At 41.6% G+C, this 22,767-nt stretch overlaps 2 protein-coding genes across 2 annotated transcripts in view; one reads left to right on the plus strand and one right to left on the minus strand.

Annotated features, from left to right (window-relative positions):
- The window catches only part of FER1L6 (fer-1 like family member 6), a 207,098-nt gene that overhangs the window by 87,609 nt on the left and 96,722 nt on the right, over window positions 1-22,767 (plus strand). Inside the window, exons 14-19 of the mRNA XM_008973935.4 lie at window positions 633-813; window positions 8,264-8,384; window positions 11,106-11,206; window positions 15,278-15,368; window positions 19,179-19,298; window positions 21,075-21,227. Of these exons, the coding sequence (XP_008972183.3) occupies window positions 633-813; window positions 8,264-8,384; window positions 11,106-11,206; window positions 15,278-15,368; window positions 19,179-19,298; window positions 21,075-21,227 (767 nt within the window). The remainder of the gene's footprint in view (window positions 1-632; window positions 814-8,263; window positions 8,385-11,105; window positions 11,207-15,277; window positions 15,369-19,178; window positions 19,299-21,074; window positions 21,228-22,767) is intronic.
- On the minus strand, window positions 11,311-13,668 carry LOC100981318 (putative uncharacterized protein FER1L6-AS1). The gene is made up of 3 exons (XM_008973933.1): window positions 13,519-13,668; window positions 11,956-12,147; window positions 11,311-11,385 (listed from the first exon to the last, which is right to left on the minus strand). Exons 1-3 carry the CDS (start codon window positions 13,666-13,668, stop codon window positions 11,311-11,313), a joined length of 417 nt encoding a protein of 138 aa, XP_008972181.1.

The raw sequence follows: 22,767 nt of genomic DNA on the forward strand, positions 1-22,767 counted from the left end.
GGAAAGATCAATGACACCAGTATGCCTGCAGTGAATATCTATTCCTATACAAAGATATTTATAGCACAAAAGCTGCCCTATTTGTAGGGGAAAAATGATGTTTTCCTTCCCTCTCTCCCCACTCTGCTTCTCTCTCTCTCTCTCCCCCCACCCCCGCCCCCCCGCCCTTAATTGGGGATTTAGACAAGAAGTCTTCTCTTACAGAAGAAGCAGGTTTGGAAAGGTGTTCATGATATTTTATTTAGTGAAAAAGGCAGGTTACAAAATGACGTATCTATGATTCTTTACCAACATCTCTATAGTGCAAGGTTCTCAGGGACAGTGCAAGGTTATACACTATAATGTTTAAAATGGTTATAACAGTTTTGTGATTTCTAATGACTCTTTTTTTACTTGATTGTATTTTCTAATTTGTCATTTGTGTAGTTATTACAAAAGAGAAAATAAGATAGACAGAGATGATAGCTCATTGTCATTGTCAGTCTTGTTGGTCTGATCATTGCTCTTTCTACCTTCATAATGAGAGCTTACCTTATTGCTGTGGGAGAACATGAGCTTGGATCCTTTATGGCAAGCAGACTGATTCTGATTACCACCACCTGACCCCTTTCCCCTTGCTACTGTCTCTGCAGGTAATTTTGGAAACCTGATTGATGGAGGATCCCATCATGGGAGTAAGAAGTCAGCTGAATCAGCTGAAGAAGACCCCCTTCCACTGCTTCACCAAGGGCAAGGGGATGTGGCCCATGATGTTCCCATTCCTATGGCCTCCACCACTCACCCGGAGAAGCCACTGGTGACAGAAGGGAACAGGTAGGAGACATAGCCTGGGAGAACAGTCAAGGATTTTGCTGGTGGAATTTTGTCCAGTTTCTAGGACTGTTTTCTTCAGTTCTTCACTAAAATCAGAAATGTCCTATTTTTTTTTTTTTTGAGAAGGAGTCTTGCTTGGTCACCAGACTGGAGTGCAGTGGCACGATCTCAGCTCACTGCAACCTCTGCCTTGTGGGTTCAATGATTCTTCTGCCTCAGCCTCCCGAGTATCTGGGACTACAGGCACACACCACCATGCCCGGCTAATTTTTGTATTTTTAGTAGAGATGGGGTTTCACCGTGTTGGCCAGGATGGTCTCAATCTCCTGATCTCATGATCCTCCTGCCTCGGCCTCCTGAAGTGCTGGGATTACAGGCTTGAGCCACTGTGCCCGGCCAGAAACATAATTTTTTAATCTCAGCTATGAGAACAAGGTGCAAATAGGAGCAAGATGGTAAGTACCACTCAACTGAATCTTTAGCAACATGACAACCCTCCAGATACATCTAGGTAATTCATTTAAGGGCAGAGCAATGATGATGGTGATGATCATATCTGAAGCACCCTTTATTCTATAACTGAAGCAAAGTAAGATAGGAAGGTCAGAACTTACAATTTCAATCCAAACCCTCTTATTATATTCATCTGAGTCCTGTGCTATTATGTAAATTCAATTTGATGAGATTATTGAATATATTATTTCTTATCTTATTTTTGACACAGTCATTTGCAAAACTGAAAGACTCAAAAAAAATTGTCAGACACCAGAAAAGATAATTTCAGAAAACAGCTGGGGGCACTTACATGTACTCTCACTGATCTCCTTTAATCCATTCAAATTTTCAACCTGCAAATAGAAGTAAAATTACAGAATTTTTTAAAAGAAAGTGGTGTCAAGCACCAATCAAACGAGAAGGGATAGTGTAGTGAGAATCTTTTATTGCCAGATCTTGAAATATGTATGATCTCATTGGATTCTCATAATAGCATGTTTCTTCCCCCATTTTGTATGTGAAGAGAATGAAGATGTTGTATGGCCCTGACAAGGCTACATCTCTACGCTCCTCAGTCCCTCTGCTCTTTTCAATCTAGACACTCTCTGGGGACTGAACCATGACTACTCTCAGGATAACAGGGACTCCCAAATCTATTTTCCTAGACAGCCCTCTTTCCTGAGCAGCAGATCTAAGCACTTCTGCTTGGATGTCCCACAGATTACTCACCAGGCTCATTGTCTTCACAGACAACTTTTCTTCTTTCCCTATTTTTCCTATCTCTCAGCCCACCATTCTGAGTCCTCCAAGCCACAGACAAGAAAATTGTCAGCTGTTGTTCAGGCGAGGTGGCTCATGCCTGTAATCCCAGCACTTTGGGAGGCCGAGGTGGGCGGATCGTGAGGTCAGGAGTTCAAGACCAGCCTGGCCAACATAGTGAAACTCTGTCTCTACTAAAAATACAAAAAATTAGCAGGGCATGGTGGTGGGCGCCTGTGATCCCAGCTACTCAAGAGGCTGAGGCAGAAGAATTGCTTGAACCCGGGAGGCGGAGGTTGCAGTGAGCGGAGATCGCACCACTGCACTCCAGCCTGGGCGACAGTGGAAGACTCTGTCTCAAAAAAAAAAAAAAATTGTCAACTGTTCTCTTTTCCTTCCTACCTGCATCTGCTCAGTGATGAAGCCAGTCAACACAGTTCTTAAGTATTTCTCATATGTAGATATATAGATATGCCATTTAAAAATTCTGGCCATTGGCACCTTCACCCTACATTACTAGAAAATAACAACAGCAACAACACCTCCTACCTGGCTTGAATCTTATTCAAGACCTTCGCTAAGCTATGAGAACCAGTTACTCTCCTGATTCACATCACTCATTGACTTCCTGTGGCTTTCAGGATTAATTCCGGAGGCCATAGCTTATGGATTTGATCCTAGTCTACTTCTCCACCTTCATTTCTGGCCACTCCACAAATTCTTTCTTCTATTCCAAACTGCAGTGCCCCATGGCAGTATCCCAATATGTCCTGCTGTGTGCTGCTTCTGGACCTTAGAACACACTCTTCCTTACGCCTGGCAATAATCTCCCTCCTCAGAACTGCTAGGTTCAAGACAAAGCCCAATTCCCTTCCCTGAATCCCCAGTCTGATTTAGACTTTGTCCTCACCTCCCCCAAGCACTGACTGAAGACTTTTTACCTGTCTCTCTCCTCTGTTAAACTGGGAGCATGTTGAGGCCAGGGACTATGCCTTATTCACACACATATCTGTTCATCTCTGTGACCAGTGAACGGCAGTATGTGCTCATAAGTGTTTTTGAATAAGTTAAGGAATTACTATAACTGGATTGGGTACAGAGTACTATGGGAACAGAGTCAGGTGAGTAATCCCACTGGAGAGGAGGTAAGGAGTTGGGAAAAGTCACAGAAAGAGTAACATCCTAAAGGATGAGAATGTGCTTAAGGGATTGAGGGAAAGCATTTAGGACAAAGCAGAATGGAGTCCATTGAAATAGTCTTAGCTGTTTGTCCTCTTGTTTTTGAGCATTCCCTGAATTTTCTAAACCCTGTCCTTCCACGGGCCTTCCAAGAATCACCTTCTTTGGGGTAATTTTTGGTTCCCTGAAAGCCATACTTGTTTATCTGTCGTTCTTCACAACACCAGAGAGAACCCAAAATTCCTCTGTCTTTTAACTTCATTCTCAAAACTGAGGCCATCAGTGAGGGAACAGCTGGATCTGAAGTTCTGGGGCACTGTTCTGAGACTACTCAGAGGTACTCTGCATCTTTGCACTGGGGCCAGGCAGTGAAGACATTCTCTACCTTGATGGATTAGCCATTGTTGACTATTGGTGGGGGTTTCAGGGGAAGATGGTAAGGGAAGGGTTTAGGAGGAGATGAGAGGTCTCAAAGCATCCTTGGATGCACCTCATATCAGTGCTGTCCTGCTGGCTCAAGGAGATAAAAATAAGTCATGCTGGTATTTTTTTGGTACAGTTGGGCTTTCTGTACATTCTTCAGTCACCATATTGAGGCTCTGTCTATTTAGTGGCAAGCCAGGGAGGCAGCAGCTGAGTTGGAAAATTCTATGTCTACAAACAACCCCTATACATGTGTGCACATATATGCATGCATGTGCACATATATATGAACACACACAATTTATTTGTTGCCCCCATTAAAATGTCACCTTGGATTTGTTCTGGGCTTTCCAGTGTTGCAAAGCACATGCATTCACATGCAGCTTATTTACTAGGCTGGAGCTCCGGAATGGGACTGGAGAATAAGATATCCAATGACAGGTCATCATGTGATGACCCAAAGTCACAAAGCTGGTCCTGTATCAGGACAGCCATTTAGACTGGCAGTCTCCTCTTTCCACAAACAGCACAGCACCTTGCCATCTGCTGCCCTCCAGCTGCACTGCAGTTTGCCTGAGAAGCCACAGCATCCTTGTCCATGTAGACACACTAAGACTAGGAGGTCCCTGAGAACCAAACAGACAAAGGCCTTGAACATCATTAGCACGAGATGACCCAAACCAAAGAAACCTTGAGACAAAGCAAAATTTGGGGTGGGAATTTATCTATCTGCAGGATTCTTAGTGCAATAATTTTTAAAGAGATAAAACAGAGCAGTTTGGTTTCTAAACTTGTTTTTGTTCTCCTGCTGTAATAACAACCTCAGTTTCTGCCAAAAACTTATGTGGCTTCTCTTCTGAGTAAACACCTGCTGGTCTGTTTTCTGCAGAGCAGACCACGGGGCACCTTCACTAATTTTATTGTCTCCTTCAGAGGAAATTTGCGTGGAAGAGCTAAAAAGAATAACCATCCATTCTTTCAGGCTGAAGTTCTCTTTAGCTTTTTGGAATGAAAACAAAGGTCTCTCTCTCTCTCTCTCTCTCTCTCTCTCTCTCTCTCTCTCTCTCTCTCCCCCTCTCTCCCTCTCTCCCTCTCTCCCTCTTCCCCCCTACTTTCTAGAGGCTTCTTCCTCCATATGCCATCCTGTCACACCCGTTCCATGGACTTTAGTCTTCTACAGTTCTCTTCACACAGTCCCAGGTGTTTGGGAAAAAATTACATGGGGTTTGGGGGAAAACCTGGTCAAAACAATAGCTGTCATTAGGCAGGGAACTTCTTCAACTTTTTGTTATATTTCTCCCCCCTTAGCTACCTCCACACCCACCTCCTTCCTTCTTGGAATTAAAATCTATAAATTAACTGCTGCTTTTCTGTCATCTCTCTCACACTGTTAACTGCCTCTTATCAGCATGCTCACATTTCCAACTGCCATCTTTAAATATTCCTTCTGGCTCCGCAGCTTCCCCTTTTAGCTACTTTGCTATCCTCCTCTTGCCCTTTTTAGCCAAGCAGGTAACCTACTAGCATTAATTCCTGGCAACAAAAAATATCAGATGGATGGATGGAAGAAAAGAATGGAAGAAAAGTGGATGGAGGGAAAGGTGGTTAGATGGGCAAGCCATGAAATGCCAAAGTTTAGTTTGGGACACATGCCTTTACCCTCATTGATAGTATGATTATTTTTTTACATTTCTCTAGTAATTTCAGCTTATATAATGCACTTACATCTGTTATCTTTTTTAAAATTGCCTTTTTCCATAGGTTTTGGTGGAACACATGGTATTTGGTTACATGAGTAAATTCTTTAGTAGTGATTTGTGAGATTTTGGTGCACCCATCACCTGAGCAGTATACGCTGAACCCAATTTGTAGTCTTTTATCCCTCACTCACTTCCTACCCTTTCCCCTCCAAGTCCCCAAAGTCCACTGTATCCTTCTTATGCCTTTGCATCCTCATAGCTTAGCTCCCATTTATGAATGAAAGCGTACGATGTTTGGTTTTCCATTCCTGAGTTGTGTCACTTAGAATCATAGTCTTCAATCATGTCCAGGTTGCTGCAAATGCCATTAATTCATTCCTTTTTATGGCCGAGTAGTATCCCATCATATATACGTATGCACACACACCACAGTTTCTTTATCCACTCATTGATTGATGGGCAATTGGGCTGGTTCCACATTTTTCCAATAGTAAATTGTGTTGCTGTAAACATGCATGTGCATATCTTTTTTGCTTAATGACTTCTTTTCCTCTGGGTAGATATCCAGTAGTGGAATTGCCAGATCAAATGGTAGTTCTACTTTTAGTTCTTTAAGACCTGAAACTATAAAAATTCTAGAAGATAACATCAGAAAAACCCTTCTAGATATTGGCTTAGGCAAAGATTGTATGACCAAGAACCCAAAAGCAAATGCAACAAAAACAAAGATAAATAGGTGGGATTTAATTAAACTACAGAGCTTTTGCACAGCAAAAGTAACAGCAGAGTAAATAGACAACCCACAGAGTGGGAGAAAATCTTCACAATCTATACATCTGACAAAGAATTAATATCTAGAATCTACAAGGAACTCAAATTAGCAAGAAAAAAAAATCTCATCAAAAAGTGGGCTAAGGACATGAATAGACAGTTCTCAAAAGAAGACACACAAATGACCAACAGACATATGAAAAAATGCTCAACATTACTAATGATCAGGGAAATGCAAATCAAAACCACAATGCTCAAAATGCACAAATGATCAAAATGCACAAATGCAAATCAAGACCACAATGCTCAAAATGCACAAAGCCACCTTACTCCTGCAAGAATGGCCTTTATCAAAAAAATAAAAAAAATAGAAGTTGGCATGAATGCAGTGAAAAGGGAACACTTCTACACTGCTGTTGAGAATGTAAACTGGTACAACCACTATGGAATACATTTATTATCTTGACTTTCACACATGCCTGGCACGTAGAGACTAAAAAGGAAAAGTTACTTTTCTTCCTGTTTTCCCTCTCTCATTTAAAACCATCCTCCTTCTGCACTCCAGCCTGGGTGATGGAGCAAGACCTTGCCTTTTAAAAACAAATTAATTACTTTTTTTTTTTTGAAAGGAAAACATTTATTTATTCCTCTACAGTTTTCCTGACTGCTACATTTCATAAGAAGGGATTGTTTATGAGGGTCAAGGAGCTGGAGGCCTGGGGAGGAGCTGGTGTTTTTGTTCAAGTTTGAGGGTCCTGGAGCTGGAGCCCAGGGGAGGAGCCGGTGCTGCCACTGATGTTGCAGGGTCGTGGAGCTGAAGATCCCAGAGGAGCCAGTGCTGCAATTCTAGCCTGAGTTTTGTAGAGCTGGAGACCCAGGGAGAAGATGGTGCTGCTGTTCTAATTTAAGGATCGTGAGACAGAAGAGCCACACAGGAGCTGGTGCTGCTGCTGTTCAGATCTGAGGGTGCTGGAGCTGGAGCCTGGGGGTGGAGCTGGTGCTGCCTTTGAAGTCTGAGGGTCATTGATCGGGAGGTCCAGGAAGGAGCTGGTGCTGCTGTTCTAGGGTGAGAGTTGAGGAGCTGCAGACCCAGCGAAGAGCCATGTTGTTGTAGTTCCAGGGTCAGGAAGCTGGAGACCCAGGGAGGAGAGGTCTTGTTCTAGTTTGAGGTTCATGGAGCTGCAGACCCAAGGAGGAGCAATGTTGTTGTAGTTCGAAGGTCAGGTAGCTGGCAACCCGGGCAGGAGAAGTCTTGTTCTAGTTTGAGGGTCGTGGAACTGCAGACCCAGGGAGGAGCAATGTTGTTGTAGTTCAAGGGTCTGCAAACCGGTGACCCGGGGAGGAGAGGTCTTGTCCTAGTTTGAGGGTCGTGGAGCTGCAGACCCCGGGAGGAGCAATATTGTTGTAGTTCTAGGGTTAGGAAGCTGGCAACTCAGGGAAGAGAGCTCTTGTTCTAGTTTGAGGGTCATGGAGCTGCAGACCCAGGGAGGAGCAATGTTGTCGTAGTTTGAGGGTCTGCAAGCTGGCGACCCGGGGAGGAGAGGTCTTGTTCTAGTTTGAGGGTCGTGGAGCTGCAGACCCAGGCAGGAGCAATGTTGTTGTAATTTGAGGGTCTGGTAGCTGGCAACCCGTGGAGGAGAGGTCTTGTTCTGGTTTTAGGGTTGTGGAGCTGCAGATCCAGGCAGGAGCAATGTCGTTGTAGTTCAAGGGTTCGGAAGCTGGCAAGTCAGGGAGGAGGAGAGGTCTTGTTCTAGTTTGAGGGTCGTGGAGCTGCAGACCGAGGCAGGAAATTAATTACTTAATTAAATTAATTAAATAAAAATAAAGCCATCCTTCTTGAAAAAGGCCTGCCTAAAAAATTCCTGGCCTCTAGTGATCATTTCTAAGCTTTGTTCTGGTTCTGATGGTAGCTGTTAATACCTCTCCATTGTAGCCATCTAACTTTTCATTGTTCATTGCTCACAGGTCCCCAATTATAGACCAAAGATGCTGTTAAAAGTTTGATAGTTTTTTCATCATGCCTCCCGAGTCCTGCCCAGAACGTATAAAACATTAACGTGTGACTGGGGTTGCCTGGAAAACACTGATTACCAGCTAACTTCCAGACCTAATTGTTTTCACAGGAATTACAACTATTTGCCATTTGAGGCTACGAAGCCCTGTGTCTATTTCATCAGCTCTTGGGGAGACCAGACCTTCAGGCTGCACTGGTCCAACATGCTGGAGAAAATGGCAGACTTCCTGGTAGGTGACTCCGACAGGTGATGGATTAGAGAATTGGGAAGCTGGTGGGGGAAGGGATTTTTAAAATCCACCTAGTAGAGGATGTTGACCTCAGTTTAAATACAAATAAATTGAGGATGCTGCATTTGGAGGGCACGTGGATCCTACTATGCAAATCCAGGGGAATGAGACCTCATTTTGCAAAATCCCTGGACTTGAATCAAACTACCTGAATTCAAATCCCTGCTCTGCTTCTGGCTGTTACAGGATCTAGGTATGGGCTGTTTTTCTAATCTCCAAAGGGCAGGAGTTGACAACTTTTTCACAAAATTGATAGATCCTGGCTTCAACTAATAAAAAATCCTAAGTCCCTGGCATAGTGGACAACTGCCTACAAGATCAGGCCCTGCCTAACTCTATAGCCCCATCTTTCCTAAGTTCTTCCTCCCTTACTTTGTTCCAACTACACTGGTGCCCTTTTAATATGTTGAAAAAACCAAGTTCCTTTAAGCTTCGCAGCCACCACCATGCCTTTTCCTCTGTTACTTTTCCCCTCTCCAGTCTTCTTATAACCCAGCCAAATTCCAGGGCTCAGTTTCAAACTTCCTCAGGGAAGAGTCTGACACCTTCTACCCCCTTATCTTCTTACATAGCACCCTGTTTTGTTTTGTTTTTGAGAAGGGGTCTTGCTTTGTCACTCAGGCTGGAATGCAGTGGCACAATCACAGCTCACTGCAGCCTTGACCTTCTGGGCTCAAGTAATCCTCCTGCCTCAGCCTCCCATGTCGCTGGGACCATGTACTACCACCCCTGGCTAATTTTTAAAATATTTTGTAGAGATGGAGTCTCACTGTGTTGCCCAGGCTGGCCTGGAACTCCTAGGCAACCCTCCCACCTCAGCATCCCAAGAAGTCGGAACTACAGGTGCATGCATGCCACCATGCCTGACTTTTTTTTTTTTTTTTTGGTAGAGACAAGATCTAACTATGCTACTCAGGCTGGTCTGGAATTCCTGGGCTTAAGCAATCCTCCTGCCTCAGCCCCCAAATTGCTGGGGTGATAGGCATGAGCCATTGTGCCTGTCCAACACCCTGTTCTTTTCCTTTGGACCTCTTATCATACTTTACAATATATTTGTGTGTTTATTTGTTCAATAACTATTTGCCACTGTTTCTATAGCATTTAGCATAGATAGGCACTAAATAATTATTTAGTGATAGGCACTAAATAATTATTCAGGGAATTGAATGTCTGAAAGTATTTTATACTGTAAACAGTGCCAATCAATATCCAATCAATGCTAGGTTTTCCCACCTAAGCCCAAGGAGAGAGAGAAAGCTGGGACCTCTGTTTCTCTGACATCTTGCACCTCCCCTTTATAAATTCTTCTCTCCTACTCCCGTGCTCCCTCTACTCCATCCCACATGCCTTACCAGATCATCTTTGTCTTGACCCTCCTGTTCCGTTAAAACCTATGCTAAGTCAAAAACAAATTTCTCTGTCCCATTTGCTTTATAATCCTTGTCTCTCAAGTTGTAAAACAAAGTATTGTCTCTGACCATGGGGATTCCAGGCAACATGGAGATAAACTCTGAAAGTGGTCAGGAGGCCTAGTCTGGGGTCACAGAACATGGAGGTCACAGACTGTCTTGGTTGAGCTGGTCTTACTTCTCTTCAGACAGAACAGATCGCTTATCTCCAAGAGTCTTGACAAAGCCAATCAGAATTTTTTCCTAGAGGCCATAGTGACATTCATTTCTAATTCCTTTCTCAGTGTTGGCATCCCTGCCATGCTTGGCATATCATAGCTAACCACCATGAGAGACATGACTGAATGTTTACTAACTACCAAGCACTGTTTGAAGATATCCATACCCCCTATAGTGTTGTAGGTGGGTTCTGTTATTATTCCATTCCACAGATAAAGAAATTGGGCATAAATTGATTAATTCACTTGTAAGTGATAGAGCCTGGACTTGAACCAAGGCAATCTGACTCTGGAGCCCAAATCCTTAAATATGCCACAATGTTTCCTATTATAGTGAATGTGTAAAGAGGGGAACATATGTCCCTAGGCACGAGACTTTGGGATATGGTAGAGAATATAGTTTCGTAAATTCTAGCAAAGGAGTAGTAACACATATACTTCCCCTTAGGTGCCATTTTCCTCCAGGCCACTAAATAGAATTCTAGAATTTAGGCCCAAAGGAAAAGTGTGATTATTAAGTATACAAGCATAGGGCCATTGCCATATACAATCTGTCCCATTATCTGGCCCAAAACTCATGCAATCAGAAGAATGGGGAACCCTTTAATTTCAGGGATTATTCAATATGATTATATCCCTATGTAAAAAATTGACTTGAACATTTCTTTTGAAGTTTTGGGTAATTATATCTAATTACTCTACATTGTTAGTTATTTCCCACGTTATTAGGTTTCCCCAGAGGGTAGATTCTAAATAAATGGTACCCATTAGGGAATGGATCTATAACAGAAACAATGAGTTTGAACAGTATGGGAGAAGACTTGTATGTGGACCAATTCCACTTACTAAAAGAAAAGTTCAAAGTTAGAATGCAGTAGCATTTTCCAATTCAAGTACAAGAAAACTAGATAAATCCTCCTTCATTGCCAAAACAAAAAAAAATAACTGTTATTTCTAGTACATTATAATTAGTATCTCTACTACCAATCTCATTACCACCGCCTCATCTCTCCACCCCTGTGGTTTGTTTTCAGGAAGAAAGTATAGAAGAAGTGAGAGAATTGATCAAGATTTCACAGGAGGCACCTGAAGAGAAAATGAAAACAGTGCTCAGTGACTTCATCAGTCAGAGCAGGTACCAGGAGAGACAGCCGGCATAGGCGGAGCTGAGCTTCTGTGGACTCAGCTTTTAATTACCTTGAGAAAGTCGTCGATTTCACATGCATTCAAATGGGTGTTTTAGAGTGCTGTATCCATCTTAATTTTGTTCAGTAATTTCACTCGTGCTTGTGGACTAACTATTGCTTCTTGACACTGAAACAACTCAAACATAAATCAAAGGTGGGAAAAAGCAAACGAAGACTTACTACAGAGACTCTGTAGGAAACAAGAAAAATGCTAGTAGTGTTAGTGTACCAGCATGGTGCTGTGCATGTGGTAGACACTCAGCAACTATTTGACACTTAGATGGGCAGAAGAATAAGCTATTAATATATACAATACTATAGTAGGGCTGAGGGAAAACATCTCTTCTCTGAAGGCTCACTGAAAATCAACTATTTTCAGTGAAATATACTATTCAGTGAGCCTGAATAGTATATTTCAATATACTATTGTGGGGCTGAGGGAAAACCTTCCCTCCTCTCTGACGGCTCACTGAAAATCAACTGACAAAAAGTAGATTAATAGGAGAAAAGGCATGCAAATGTATTAACGTGCACAGGGGAGAATCACAGAGTGATTACTCAATTACCCAGTGCAGTACAGAAGCTTATATATATCCTTCTTCAGAGGGGACGGGGGAGATGGAGAATGTAGACAGTTCTTTTGAGGGACAGTAAATCACTAGGAAGAATGAATGGACCAGGGAGATGGGAGGCTGACCTTAGGGGAAGATGAGGGATGAAGCTGCACAGGAACACAGGTTGTCTTATTTTTTATACAAAGTCCCCCAGGTAATCTCTTGGAGCTGTCCTTAGAAGAATAGATGAAAAGTCTTTCTGGGCAGATGATTCCAGTCTCTTCTCTGTTGGTTGGTCTTTCCTGGTTATTTGATGAGATCTCTAGGGAGGGAGTCTTAAGACAATCACATTTAAGCTTTCTTAGTCTGATAGGAAAATTTAAAGAGTCTCTCTTGGTGCTTCGGAAAAGAGGGTCAGAGAGACAGGGAGACATGGAAAAGGTTAGAGAGAAACCCTGGTTCTGAGTCTTATTTCTGAGGCCTTGCAATTTTCAAAGCACTCAGTATTTTGGGGAATTGTTTTCTGTGTCCCAACACAGAAAAATTTAATGAAATTTTTATACAACATATTGAGTACCAATTAGTAACCTTATTCTAGAGGGCAGACAATATAATAAAAGATAAAAATAGGGTACATAGTTATCTTTTACTGATAAACAAATTTCCCCAAAACTCAGTGGCTTAACACCATAGTTATTATCTCACTGTTTCTGTGGGTCAGGGGTCCAGGTGTGGCTCAGCTGAGTCCTTTGGGTCAGAGTCTCTCCCTGGCTGCAGTCATATCAAGGTTCCAATGGGATGGATTCACTTCCAAGATCACTCACGTGGTTATTTGCAGAATTCAGTTTTTCATGGGCCATTGGGCTGAGGACTTCAATTTCTCACTAGCTGTTGGTTGGAGGCCACCCTCAATGCCTTGCCACGTGAGCCTCTCTAAGCTGCCTCTCATGACAGAGCAGCTGGCTTCATTAGAGCCAGCAAGCACAAAGAGTCAGAACATCCCAGCAAGACAGAAGTCAGTCTCCCATGCCTAGTCTTGGAAGTGACAGCCCATCACTCTTGACGGTTCTGTTAGAAGCAAGTCACTAGGCCCAGCCCACCTTCAAAGGGAGGGGATTACACAGTGGCATGAATTGCAGGAGGTAGGACTCACTGGAGCCATCTTAGAGGCTGCTGACCCTTTAAGGAAACAACTTGGACTAACCCTTGAAATTAAGTAGTTTAAGATTTGAGCAAATATGAGAACTTGTCATAATGGAACTAATGGAAAAGGAGTGGAAATTCATCTGATGAGAGGCAGGTAGTAGCTGAATTCTGGTGTTCAGGTTTTTAAGTTCTGCCTCCCCAGTCTCTCAACTACTCTACAATTTTTACTTCACAAAAAAAGTAAAGAAAAGAAATAGTTTTTGTTTCTTGTTTTTCATTATAAAAGCTATATATATATATATGCTACTCCTGCTGTGAGCTGTTTAGTGCCACCTGCAATTCCCTTTAAGCATTTTAAAAAGCTTCACAATCCACACTTTCAGAAACTGTTTATGAGCAAATTAAAAGCTCAATAACTTCTCTATGTTAGGGGATTACTTGGGATGATAGCTAATCATTCCCCCTTTTTCAAGTTTACAACCAACTGAAAAAAATATTAGGATAAGACAGAGATAAAAATGTTAGTTTTATATGTGGAAAAGTTAGGTTTGAGAAAGCACCTTGGACCCGAGGTCAAGGCAAGCTTCCTGTTCCCCCAAACTGTTCATGGCCAAGCAGCTCAACAGGGCTTCTCCCTCCATCTCACCCTTGCCCCTCACAGGGAGAGGGCACTTGCCATGTGACATGTGAAGGTAAGGGAGGATGTCCATAGCCAGCAGACAGGTTGGGTCTGAAAGATGAAGAATGAACAGAAACATGTGCCATGGTCATTTACCCCAATGTTAACGAGGAAACAAATTATTTCTCCCTGTGGGGAAAGGAAAGGGATCAGAAGTGATTATGTCTACCTGCACTGATCCATTCTGGAGAGTGAAATGGAATTCCTTCTGCCACAAGAAAAGGCAGGAATGGGGCAACAAGATTCCCTCCTCAAAATATAATCCTTTTTATTCTTTTTAAAAAATTCAAAGAAAATGTAACATTACTAGTGTGTCCAAGGAGGATTTCTGGTGAGACTTTCAATTGCCAGTGGGTAGAGCCTGGTATGGGACCTTGGGCTGGGTGGTGTGGCATCTTAGACTTTCCTTTTTGTTTCCTTTATAATTGATTTTTTTCATCAGAAGTGCTCATCACTGAAATGATCATGCTCATCATTTAAAAAAAATATATACCAAGTAGGAAATTTCTTCTTAATTCTCTCTCCAAACCTACTCTCCAGTGAGAAGAGTTTGATTTGTCCTCCTGGACTTTTTTCTGTGCATTTGGGAACAGTGTTACACCCTCATGTACACACTCATACCATATTCCTTCACAAATGATATCACACATTTGCTCAGCAGGTTGCCTTTTCATTCAGCAAAATATCACAGGCATCTTTCTACAGGTGCACATAATAGATATCCTGAATATTCAATTGCATGTATGTGTCATGATATATTTAACTAGTCCCTAATGACATTTAAGTTGTTCCCACTTATTTTGCTACTATGAACAGTGCTACAATACATATGATTATGTAAACATAATCTTGTCAAATTGTTCAATTATTTTTGAAGGGTAAGAATTCTAGTGTAATTTAGTTGAATTTTGAATCAAATTTAAATTTTGATAGGTGCTATCAAATAGCCTCTAAAACACTGTAAGAATTTACACCCACCTTCCATAGAGTAGAAGAGTGACTATCTCCCAACATCTTCACCAACCTTGAATATTATTCATTTTTATAGGTAAAATGTTATTAATTTTAATTTGCATTTAAGTTATCACTAGTGAGGTCAATATCTTATTTCCCCAAGCATTTAGTCCATTTACATTTTTCTTCTTGAATTGCATTCACAATCTTTACTATTTTCCTATTTAACACATTTTTAACTTCATCTCCAAAAAATGTTACTACTCAGTCTTTCCTATTGTTTTTAAACGGTGGGGACACATCTAGGTATTGAATCTAAAATATTTGTTTTACATACAACTTTTCAGCAAACTTTTGGTGTGTGTTAAATTTGTAAGATGAAGGAAAACAGTATTTTGTGGGTTTTGTTATGAATTTTTATAGCAATCACAATGGATTGTACTGAAAGAAAGTGGAAAAAAATATCTGTTCCCCAAAACTAATGTTGAGTCTGGGCATCATTTCCAGTTATCATTTTGTCTCTTGGAAAAGTTAATACATAGTTGCTTAATCCTAAATTAAAAATATTGGTTTTATGGCTTCAAAAGCTTTCCACTGTATTGCAGAAACGATATTTGCAAACCTCTGGAATTATATAAATGGATTTTCACTAAGTAGATTTCAAAATTCTTATTCTTTTCTTATAGTGCCTTTATCTCTGAAGCAGAAAAAAAGCCCAAGATGTTGAACCAAACCACTTTAGATAAGAAGCGACTTACGCTCTGTTGGCAGGAGCTGGTATGTGAAAATCTATTTATACTTTGTGGACAGAGTTAAAAATAAACCTCACGGATGAGGCATAGGTCACAGACCAAATGAGGATAAGGTTTAAAGGTCATACATTTTTGGGATGCAGAGACAAGAGTGAAAAGGGACTATTTGTTAAGTTGGAAAGAAATGAATATTTATTGAAGGTTTATAAGGATGAGCTAGAAGCCCACTGGTCCTACTTCCTACTCTGATGGAGAATAGGTGACCTCTTGCTCATTTTCTTGACCTTCATATTTTGTTAAAGGTGGTAGACTTGCTTGGCCCTCTGACTCACAAGTCAAGAGATCAAAAGAAATAACTATGCTCCTTGACTTCAGGTTCTTCCTATTGAGAATTGTGTTAAAATTTATAAGCGCTTCTTGAGAGCAGATCAGTAGTTGTTACCCCTCTGTGTCCTGGGAACCTGCATGTGCTAGGTGCCTAACAGTTGCCCAGTTCTTCTTCAGTGACTGGTGACTAGAATTGCCAGACCAAGTCAGGCCCTGGATTATCTCAATTGAAAATGTCAGTTCCAGCAAGGGCACCAAGGGACATTTCATGTGAGGCCAGGATAATTCTGCAAAGAAAAATTACTCAGTGCTTGACTTCTCAGGGACATTTTAAAGTATGAGTGGGACTCAGAGAGATTAAATGATTTTTTCTAAAGATCACAGCTAGTTAACTGTAATCCAAAAACTAAAACCCAGGTCTCCTAACTCCTCATCCATCCTTCTTCCCAGAATGCTTCTTTTCTGTCCTCTGGAACATTTCAGGGAGGCTAGATTCCCACCATCAATAAGACCTTCTTCCTATGCTGGCTTTTCTCAGCACCTCTGGCTGAAGTGCTATCTCTGCAGCTTCCCTCTACTCTATGTTTTCTGCAGAGTTCTGTCGTCACATTGTCTGACAGCCCTTGGCCTGATTATTTCAATATCTTTTTTTAGTGGCCTAGGTCTCCCTCCTCATCTCTAGACCTGCATTTCCAGCCTCCTAATGGGCATCTCCATGCTTATCTCATATCACTCCAAACTCTGAGCCCATCACCTTATCTCAACTTGTTCCGCATCCTGCATTGGCACTGCCAGCTAGACTTACTGCTCAAATAAGAAGGCTAAGTTTCAATATTGGCTCTTTATCTCTCACCTTAAGTAGCCATTTGAATACTAGGTCCTGCAGATTCTGCCTCTTAATGACTCTGGAACGATCTCCACTTCTTCATCTTTAGAGTCACTGTCTAAACTGAGTTTCTTAGCACCTCTGTTCTAGAGTATGGCAAAAGTCTTCCTCTAATCCATCTTCTGTATTACAACCAGCATGGTCTTTCTAAAACACAAGCCTGATTAGATCATTATTGTTTAAAAAAATCACTGGGTTATCTCAATCATTCATAGGATAAAATCTAAATCCCTTTTGCATGATACATTGGGCTATTTACTATCTGGTCCCAACCTAGCATCCCAACCTTATCCGTCTTTAGTTCGTTCCTATGTATCTATGCTCTGACAATTTTGAATCCTTGATGATTATGTATATTTATATGTAACTCTTCCCTCTGTCTTCTTACTCTCTGATGAATTCTATTCACATTTTAAAATTCAGCTCAAATGTCATATTCTCCAGGTAACCAGCTTTGCCCCTGTCTAGTACCACAGTGCTTCATACATTTTAATTATGTGCATGTATTGTTTTCACCTCGCCAAACTGTCAATGTCTCAGGAAAATAAAGCATTATTTCTTCTCCCTGTTCCAGACCTGGGCTCCAAGCATAGTGCCTGTTGTATAACATTAGCAGAGGCTTCCTATGTGCCACACACTCCTCTAGATACTGGGAACAAAGCTAGAAGAACGTGGTGCTTGTCCTTGAGGAATTTCTAGATTGAGTAGTTCATTCATTCCATAAACATTTATTTAACACCTATGTGCCAGGAGCTCTGTTAGACACTGAGCATACAATAAGGACAAGACAGAGGAGGTCCTTGTCCTACTGAAGTTTACACATTAATGATTAAGACAGAAGATAGATAGGTAAAGAGAAAATACATAAAAATTATTACAGATTGTGATTCAAAAGGAAATTCTAAGAAGCCACAGGGATCAGGAAAACATGGGGGAATGTAATACAGTGGTGACATTTAAGTTGAGGCCTGAAAGATGAGAAGAAACCAGCCATGTAGAGTCTAGGAAGAACATTTGAGCAAGAGGAAACACCAGGCATACCAGATAATATGGTTTGGCTGTGTCCCCACCCAAATCTCATCTTGAGCTCTCATGTGTTGTGGGAGGGATCTGCTGGGAGGTAATTGAATCATGGGGGCAGGTCTTCCCATGCTGTTTTCATGATAGTGAATAAGTCTCATGAGATCTGATGGTTTATAAAGGGTAGTTTCCCTGCACAAGCTCTCTTTATTTGCCTGCTGCCATCCATGTAAGATGTGACTTGCTCCTCCTTGCCTTCCCCATGATTCTCCCCATGAGTCCTCCCCAGCCATGTAGAATTGTGAGTTCTCCATTAAAACTCTTTCCTTTATAAATTACCCAGTCTTGGATATGTCTTTATTAGCAGCACAAGAACAGACTAATACACCGGCTTTAGGATGGACAAAGTTTGTCATGTTCTAGGGCTTCTGAGGACCAGTGTGCCTGAGGCACAGTGAGTGAGGAAGGAATATTATAAGATGAAGCAGACAGTGGCAGGGCCAATGCACACAGGGCCTTAGAAGTCACTGTAAATATTTTTTTTCCCTAAGCACATAAATGTGAGCTGAACAAATGAATCAAAATAAACACTTTTGGGTTTTCCAACCACTTATACTGAGCTTTCTGGCAGCATTTCTCATACGATGTCTTCTTGGTCTGAAAGCAGCCACCATACCTCTGGGAAGAGGTGGTGAGTGCAGTGTTTAAGCATGTAGACTCTGGATGCAGCTGGGGGTCAGCTCTGGCTCTGCCATTCAGTAGCTGCGTTACTGCTTCCTCAGCTGTAAAATGGGAAAAATAGAACCTACCTCATAAGGCTGTTATGAGGAGTAACAAAGGATTAATACAGTGGTTAGAATGTTGCCTGGCACAGAGGAACAGCTCAGTACACCTTAAGCTGCTATTATCATAGCAGTTGTTGTTAAATATCAGAAAGCCTGTGTATTAGTCTGTTCTCACACTGCTAATAAAGACATACCCAAGACTGGGTAATTATAAAGGAAAGAGGTTTAATTGACGCACAGTTCCACATGGCTAGGAGGCCATGGTGGCCTCCAGTCATGGTGGAAGGCAAGGAGGAGCAAGTCACATCTTACATGGTGGCAGGCAAGAGAAGTGCCAAGCAAAAGGGGGAAAAGCTTCTTATAAAACTATCAGATCTCATGAGAACCTTACTCACTATCACGAGAACAAAATGAGGGTAAACGCCTCCATGATTAAATTACCTCCCACTGGGTCCCTCCTATGATATGTGGGGATCATGGGAATTACAGTTCAAGATGAAATTTGGGTGGGACACAGCCAAACCATGTCAGCGTGGATTCAGGTGCTGGTTAATAAGCCATGTGACCTTGATAAACCTGTAGCCTTTCTGGGCTTCAGCTTCTCATCTGTCAAGCAGAGGTGAGATGATATTACAGTCTCCATAATCCTGTGAAATTTCCACCAAGGAGGCAGCATGCATGGTGGCAGACCCTGCAACAGTCCACGTGAGTGACTCAGTGTGGAGCTCACCAGGACCTTCAGGTCTCTTCAGCAACAGGACGCTGCTTGTTGTCCAGATCTCTCGAAAGACCCCCACTGACTCTTGTCTTGTTTTAGGAAGCAATGTGCAAGGAGGCCAAGGGGATCATTCAGCAGCAGAAGAAAAAGTTATCTGTTGATGAAATGATTCACGAAGCCCAAAACTTTGTGGAAAAAATCCGCTTTCTTGTTGATGAGGTAACTGACTCTAAAGGCAAACCTCATTTGGAAGGTTAGATGGAATGTCTTCCAGGGAGGTTTGAATGGTTGGTACGGGTGAAATATGAATCAATGTTTTTCTCCCCAGCCCTAGTGGGCTACGCAGGCACTCCTAGTTTAGAGAAGAGATTTTTAAATTAAACCAAACAAGTACAGCTTTATTCATTTTTTTTTTTCACAAAGCCTGAACATTCAGCAAAATAAAAGGCACATTCGCTAATGGGCTCAAGTGAAGTCAACGTAAGCCCAGGAACTTTGATAGGTTTTCAACTATAAAAGGATTTAAATTCGTGCCCAGTAAAGGGCACGGCAGCGTCTGATTTTAAAGTTAGTTGTAAACAGTGTCTTCTGGTGACTTCTAGAATGACCTGTTTAAAAACGGCCCTCATATTTGCATCTGTCAGATACTGACACTCGTTCTTGAAGCTTGCAAATGTGTAGAAACTTCTAAAACAGGGTTTTATGTGGGAAGATTTCAGGAAGCGAGATTTACTGCTTCTGTTTTTCTTGAAAGTTGTAGTTCTTGTTGCAAATCAGTCATTCCCTGGAGGCATATTACTCGGTGAGACAGGCAGTCAGTAGACATAGGAATTTGAATAAGCACGCAGAAGAGAGAAGGGATGTCCTCTTTGGGGATTAGTTATACCTGATCACTAGGGATTGGAAAGACAGAGCATCTGCTTCCAGTCCAGGAATGTCAAACCCTTGTTTAAAACAATATACTTCCTTTTTGTTTTGAGAGTTTTGTTTGTTCAGAAATGTGAATTTCAAACACCCATAATATAATGGGCCACTTGGCATGGAATTCTACTCTTCCTATCTTAATTAATTTGACTTTAAATTCTAATTTCCTGTGCAATTTAGCTGAGTTCCTGCTGAATAACCACTTAAAATGGAACTAAAATATTTTGCAATCATATTATAGGTACACAGTTCCTTGTAGAAATACTTGCCTAAGAGCAAGTGTAAGGAAAGTCATTCAAAGACATTCATAGATTTTTGTTTTTGTTGTTTCATTTGAATATTCTGGAAATGTTATCTGACTCTGAGCAGTGCTTAAAACTAAATCATTATTACAAGATTGGAAAAAAAATCCATGGGAAGTTGTGCAAAAGTGTTTGTCCTGCAGATGAGAAAAGTAGGCTACCAAAGATGCCAAATCACAGATCCAGCTTGCATGTTCTCATATGAGCAATTTGGCATGTGGGTTTGTAGGCACTTTATTTATTTATTTATTTTTTTGAGATGGAGTCTTGCTCTGTCTCCCAGGCTGGAGTGCAGTGGCATGATCTCGGCTCACTGCAACCTCCTCCGCCTCCTGGGTTCAAGCGATTCTTCTGCCTCAGCCTCCTGAGTAGCTGAAACTATAGGCAAGTGTCACTACGCCCAGCTAATTTTTGTATTTTTTAGTAGAGACGTGGTTTCACCATATTGGCCAGGATGTTCTCGAACTCCTGACCTCATGATCCACGTGCCTTGGCCTCCCAAAGTGCTGGGATTACAGGCATGAGCCACTGCCACCCAGCTGTATGCACTTTTAACTCATGACCTAAGTAAGGCTTTCTCTTCTCTAGGAAACTGCACTTAATTTGCTTGATGGCATAGATGTTTCAGTGCCTAGATGGTGTCAGTCACAGCATTTGTTTTGTCGAAGAGGGAATATTTCAGGATAGCAGAACTCTGCAAGTGCCTTTGTTCAATGCCAACCTTTCAAATCCCATTCCTATTCAATCCCAACTCCCTCTATTCCCACAGCCCCAGCACACTATCCCTGACGTTTTCATCTGGATGCTCAGCAACAACAGGAGAGTGGCCTATGCCCGCATCGCCTCCAAAGACCTCCTCTATTCCCCTGTCGCGGGGCAGATGGGCAAACACTGCGGCAAGATCAAAACTCACTTCCTCAAAGTAAGTGTGCAGTATTTTAACTAAAAGAAGGGAGATTTCTGTTTCTCTAGGGTGGCTCAGACTTTCTAGTGTGTGTCCATGGCTCTGACCATTCCCCAGTGCTTTCAAAGGTAGGAGGACAACTAGAACACCTTGGTGCCTCTTGGTTCAAATTGCAATTCAGTAGACCACCTTTAGGTGGAATTTTTTCAATTTTTTTAACTGTTTACATCACCAGACACACATAAGTTTCTTTTTTTAATCTAATGGGTTACTTTAATTTTTACCTCTTTGATTACTAGTATTAATAACAATGAACCTTAAGGTTTTTTTTTTTTGGGGACAGTGTCTTGCACTGTCGCCCGGGCTGGAGTGCAGTGGCGTGACCTCGGCTCACTGCAACCTCCGCCTCCCAGATTCAAGTGATTCTCCTGCCTCAGCCTCCCAAGTAGCTGGGATTACAGATGCCCACCACCATGCCTAGCTAATTTTTTGTATTTTTAGTAGAGATGGGGTTTCACTATGTTGGCCAGGCTGGTCTCCAACTCCTGACCTTGTGATCTGCCTGCCTCGGCCTCCCAAAGTGCTGGGATTACAAGCGTGAGCCACCGTACTTGGCCAATTTTTTTTTTTTTTTATTTCAGTAGCTTTAGGGTTACAAGTGGTTTGTGATTACATGGATAAGCTGAATAGTGGTGAAATCCAGAATTTCAGTGTAACTGTCACCTGAGTAGTGTACAATGTATGAATAGGTAGTTTTTTGTCCCTCATCCCCATCCCACCCTCCCCCTTTCTGAGTTTTCAGTGTCCTTTATACCACTCTGTATGACTTTTCATACCCATAGCTTAGTTCCTGCTTATAAGTGAGAACATACAGTATTTGGTTTTCCATTCTTGAGTTACTTCACTTAGAATAAGTAATGGCCTCTAGCTCAATTCAAGTTGCTGCAAAAGACATTATTTCATTCTTTTTATGACTGAGTCGTATTTCATGGTGTATATATATCACATTTTCTTAATCCAGTCATCAGGCGATGGACACTTATGTTGTTGATTCCATATCTTTGCAATTTTGAATTGTGCTACAATAAACATATACGTGCTGGTGTCTTTTTGATCTTTTTCTTTGGGTAGATACCCAATAGTGGGTAGTGGGATTGCTGGGTTGAATGGTAGATCTATTTTTAGTTCTTTGAGAAATCTCCATACTGTTTTCCATAGAGGTTGTGCTAATTTACAGTCCCATCAGCAGTATAAAAGCATTCCTTTTTAGCTGCATCCATGCCAACATCTATTGTTTTTTGACTTTTTAATAATGGCCATTCTAGCTGGGGTAAGGTGGTATCTCAATCATTGTTTTAATTTGCATTTCCCTGATGATTAGTGATGTTGAGCATTTTTTTCATGTTTGTTGGCCATTTGTATATATTTTTTGGGAGATGTCTATTCATGTCTTTTATGCAGTTTTTAATGGAATTATTTTTTTATGTTGATTTGTTTGAGTTCCTTGTAGATTCTGGATATTAGTCCTTTATGGAATGCATAATTTGCAAATCTTTTC

This window comes from Pan paniscus, chromosome 7 (assembly GCF_029289425.2).
Source record: "Pan paniscus chromosome 7, NHGRI_mPanPan1-v2.0_pri, whole genome shotgun sequence".
NCBI classification, from domain to species: Eukaryota; Metazoa; Chordata; class Mammalia; order Primates; family Hominidae; genus Pan; species Pan paniscus.

Excerpts from the sequence above, each read along its gene's own strand:
- LOC100981318 (XM_008973933.1), bottom strand. The coding sequence starts at position 13,668 with ATGGACATCCTCCCTTACCTTCACATGTCACATGGCAAGTGCCCTCTC. Across the intron at positions 12,148-13,518 it reads GCCTTGACCTCGGGTCCAAG|ACTCCCTCCCTAGAGATCTC; the intron begins GTGCTTTCTCAA and ends GATTGTCTTAAG. Across the intron at positions 11,386-11,955 it reads ATCCCTCATCTTCCCCTAAG|TGTCAAGAAGCAATAGTTAG; the intron begins GTCAGCCTCCCA and ends GAGTTGTTTCAG.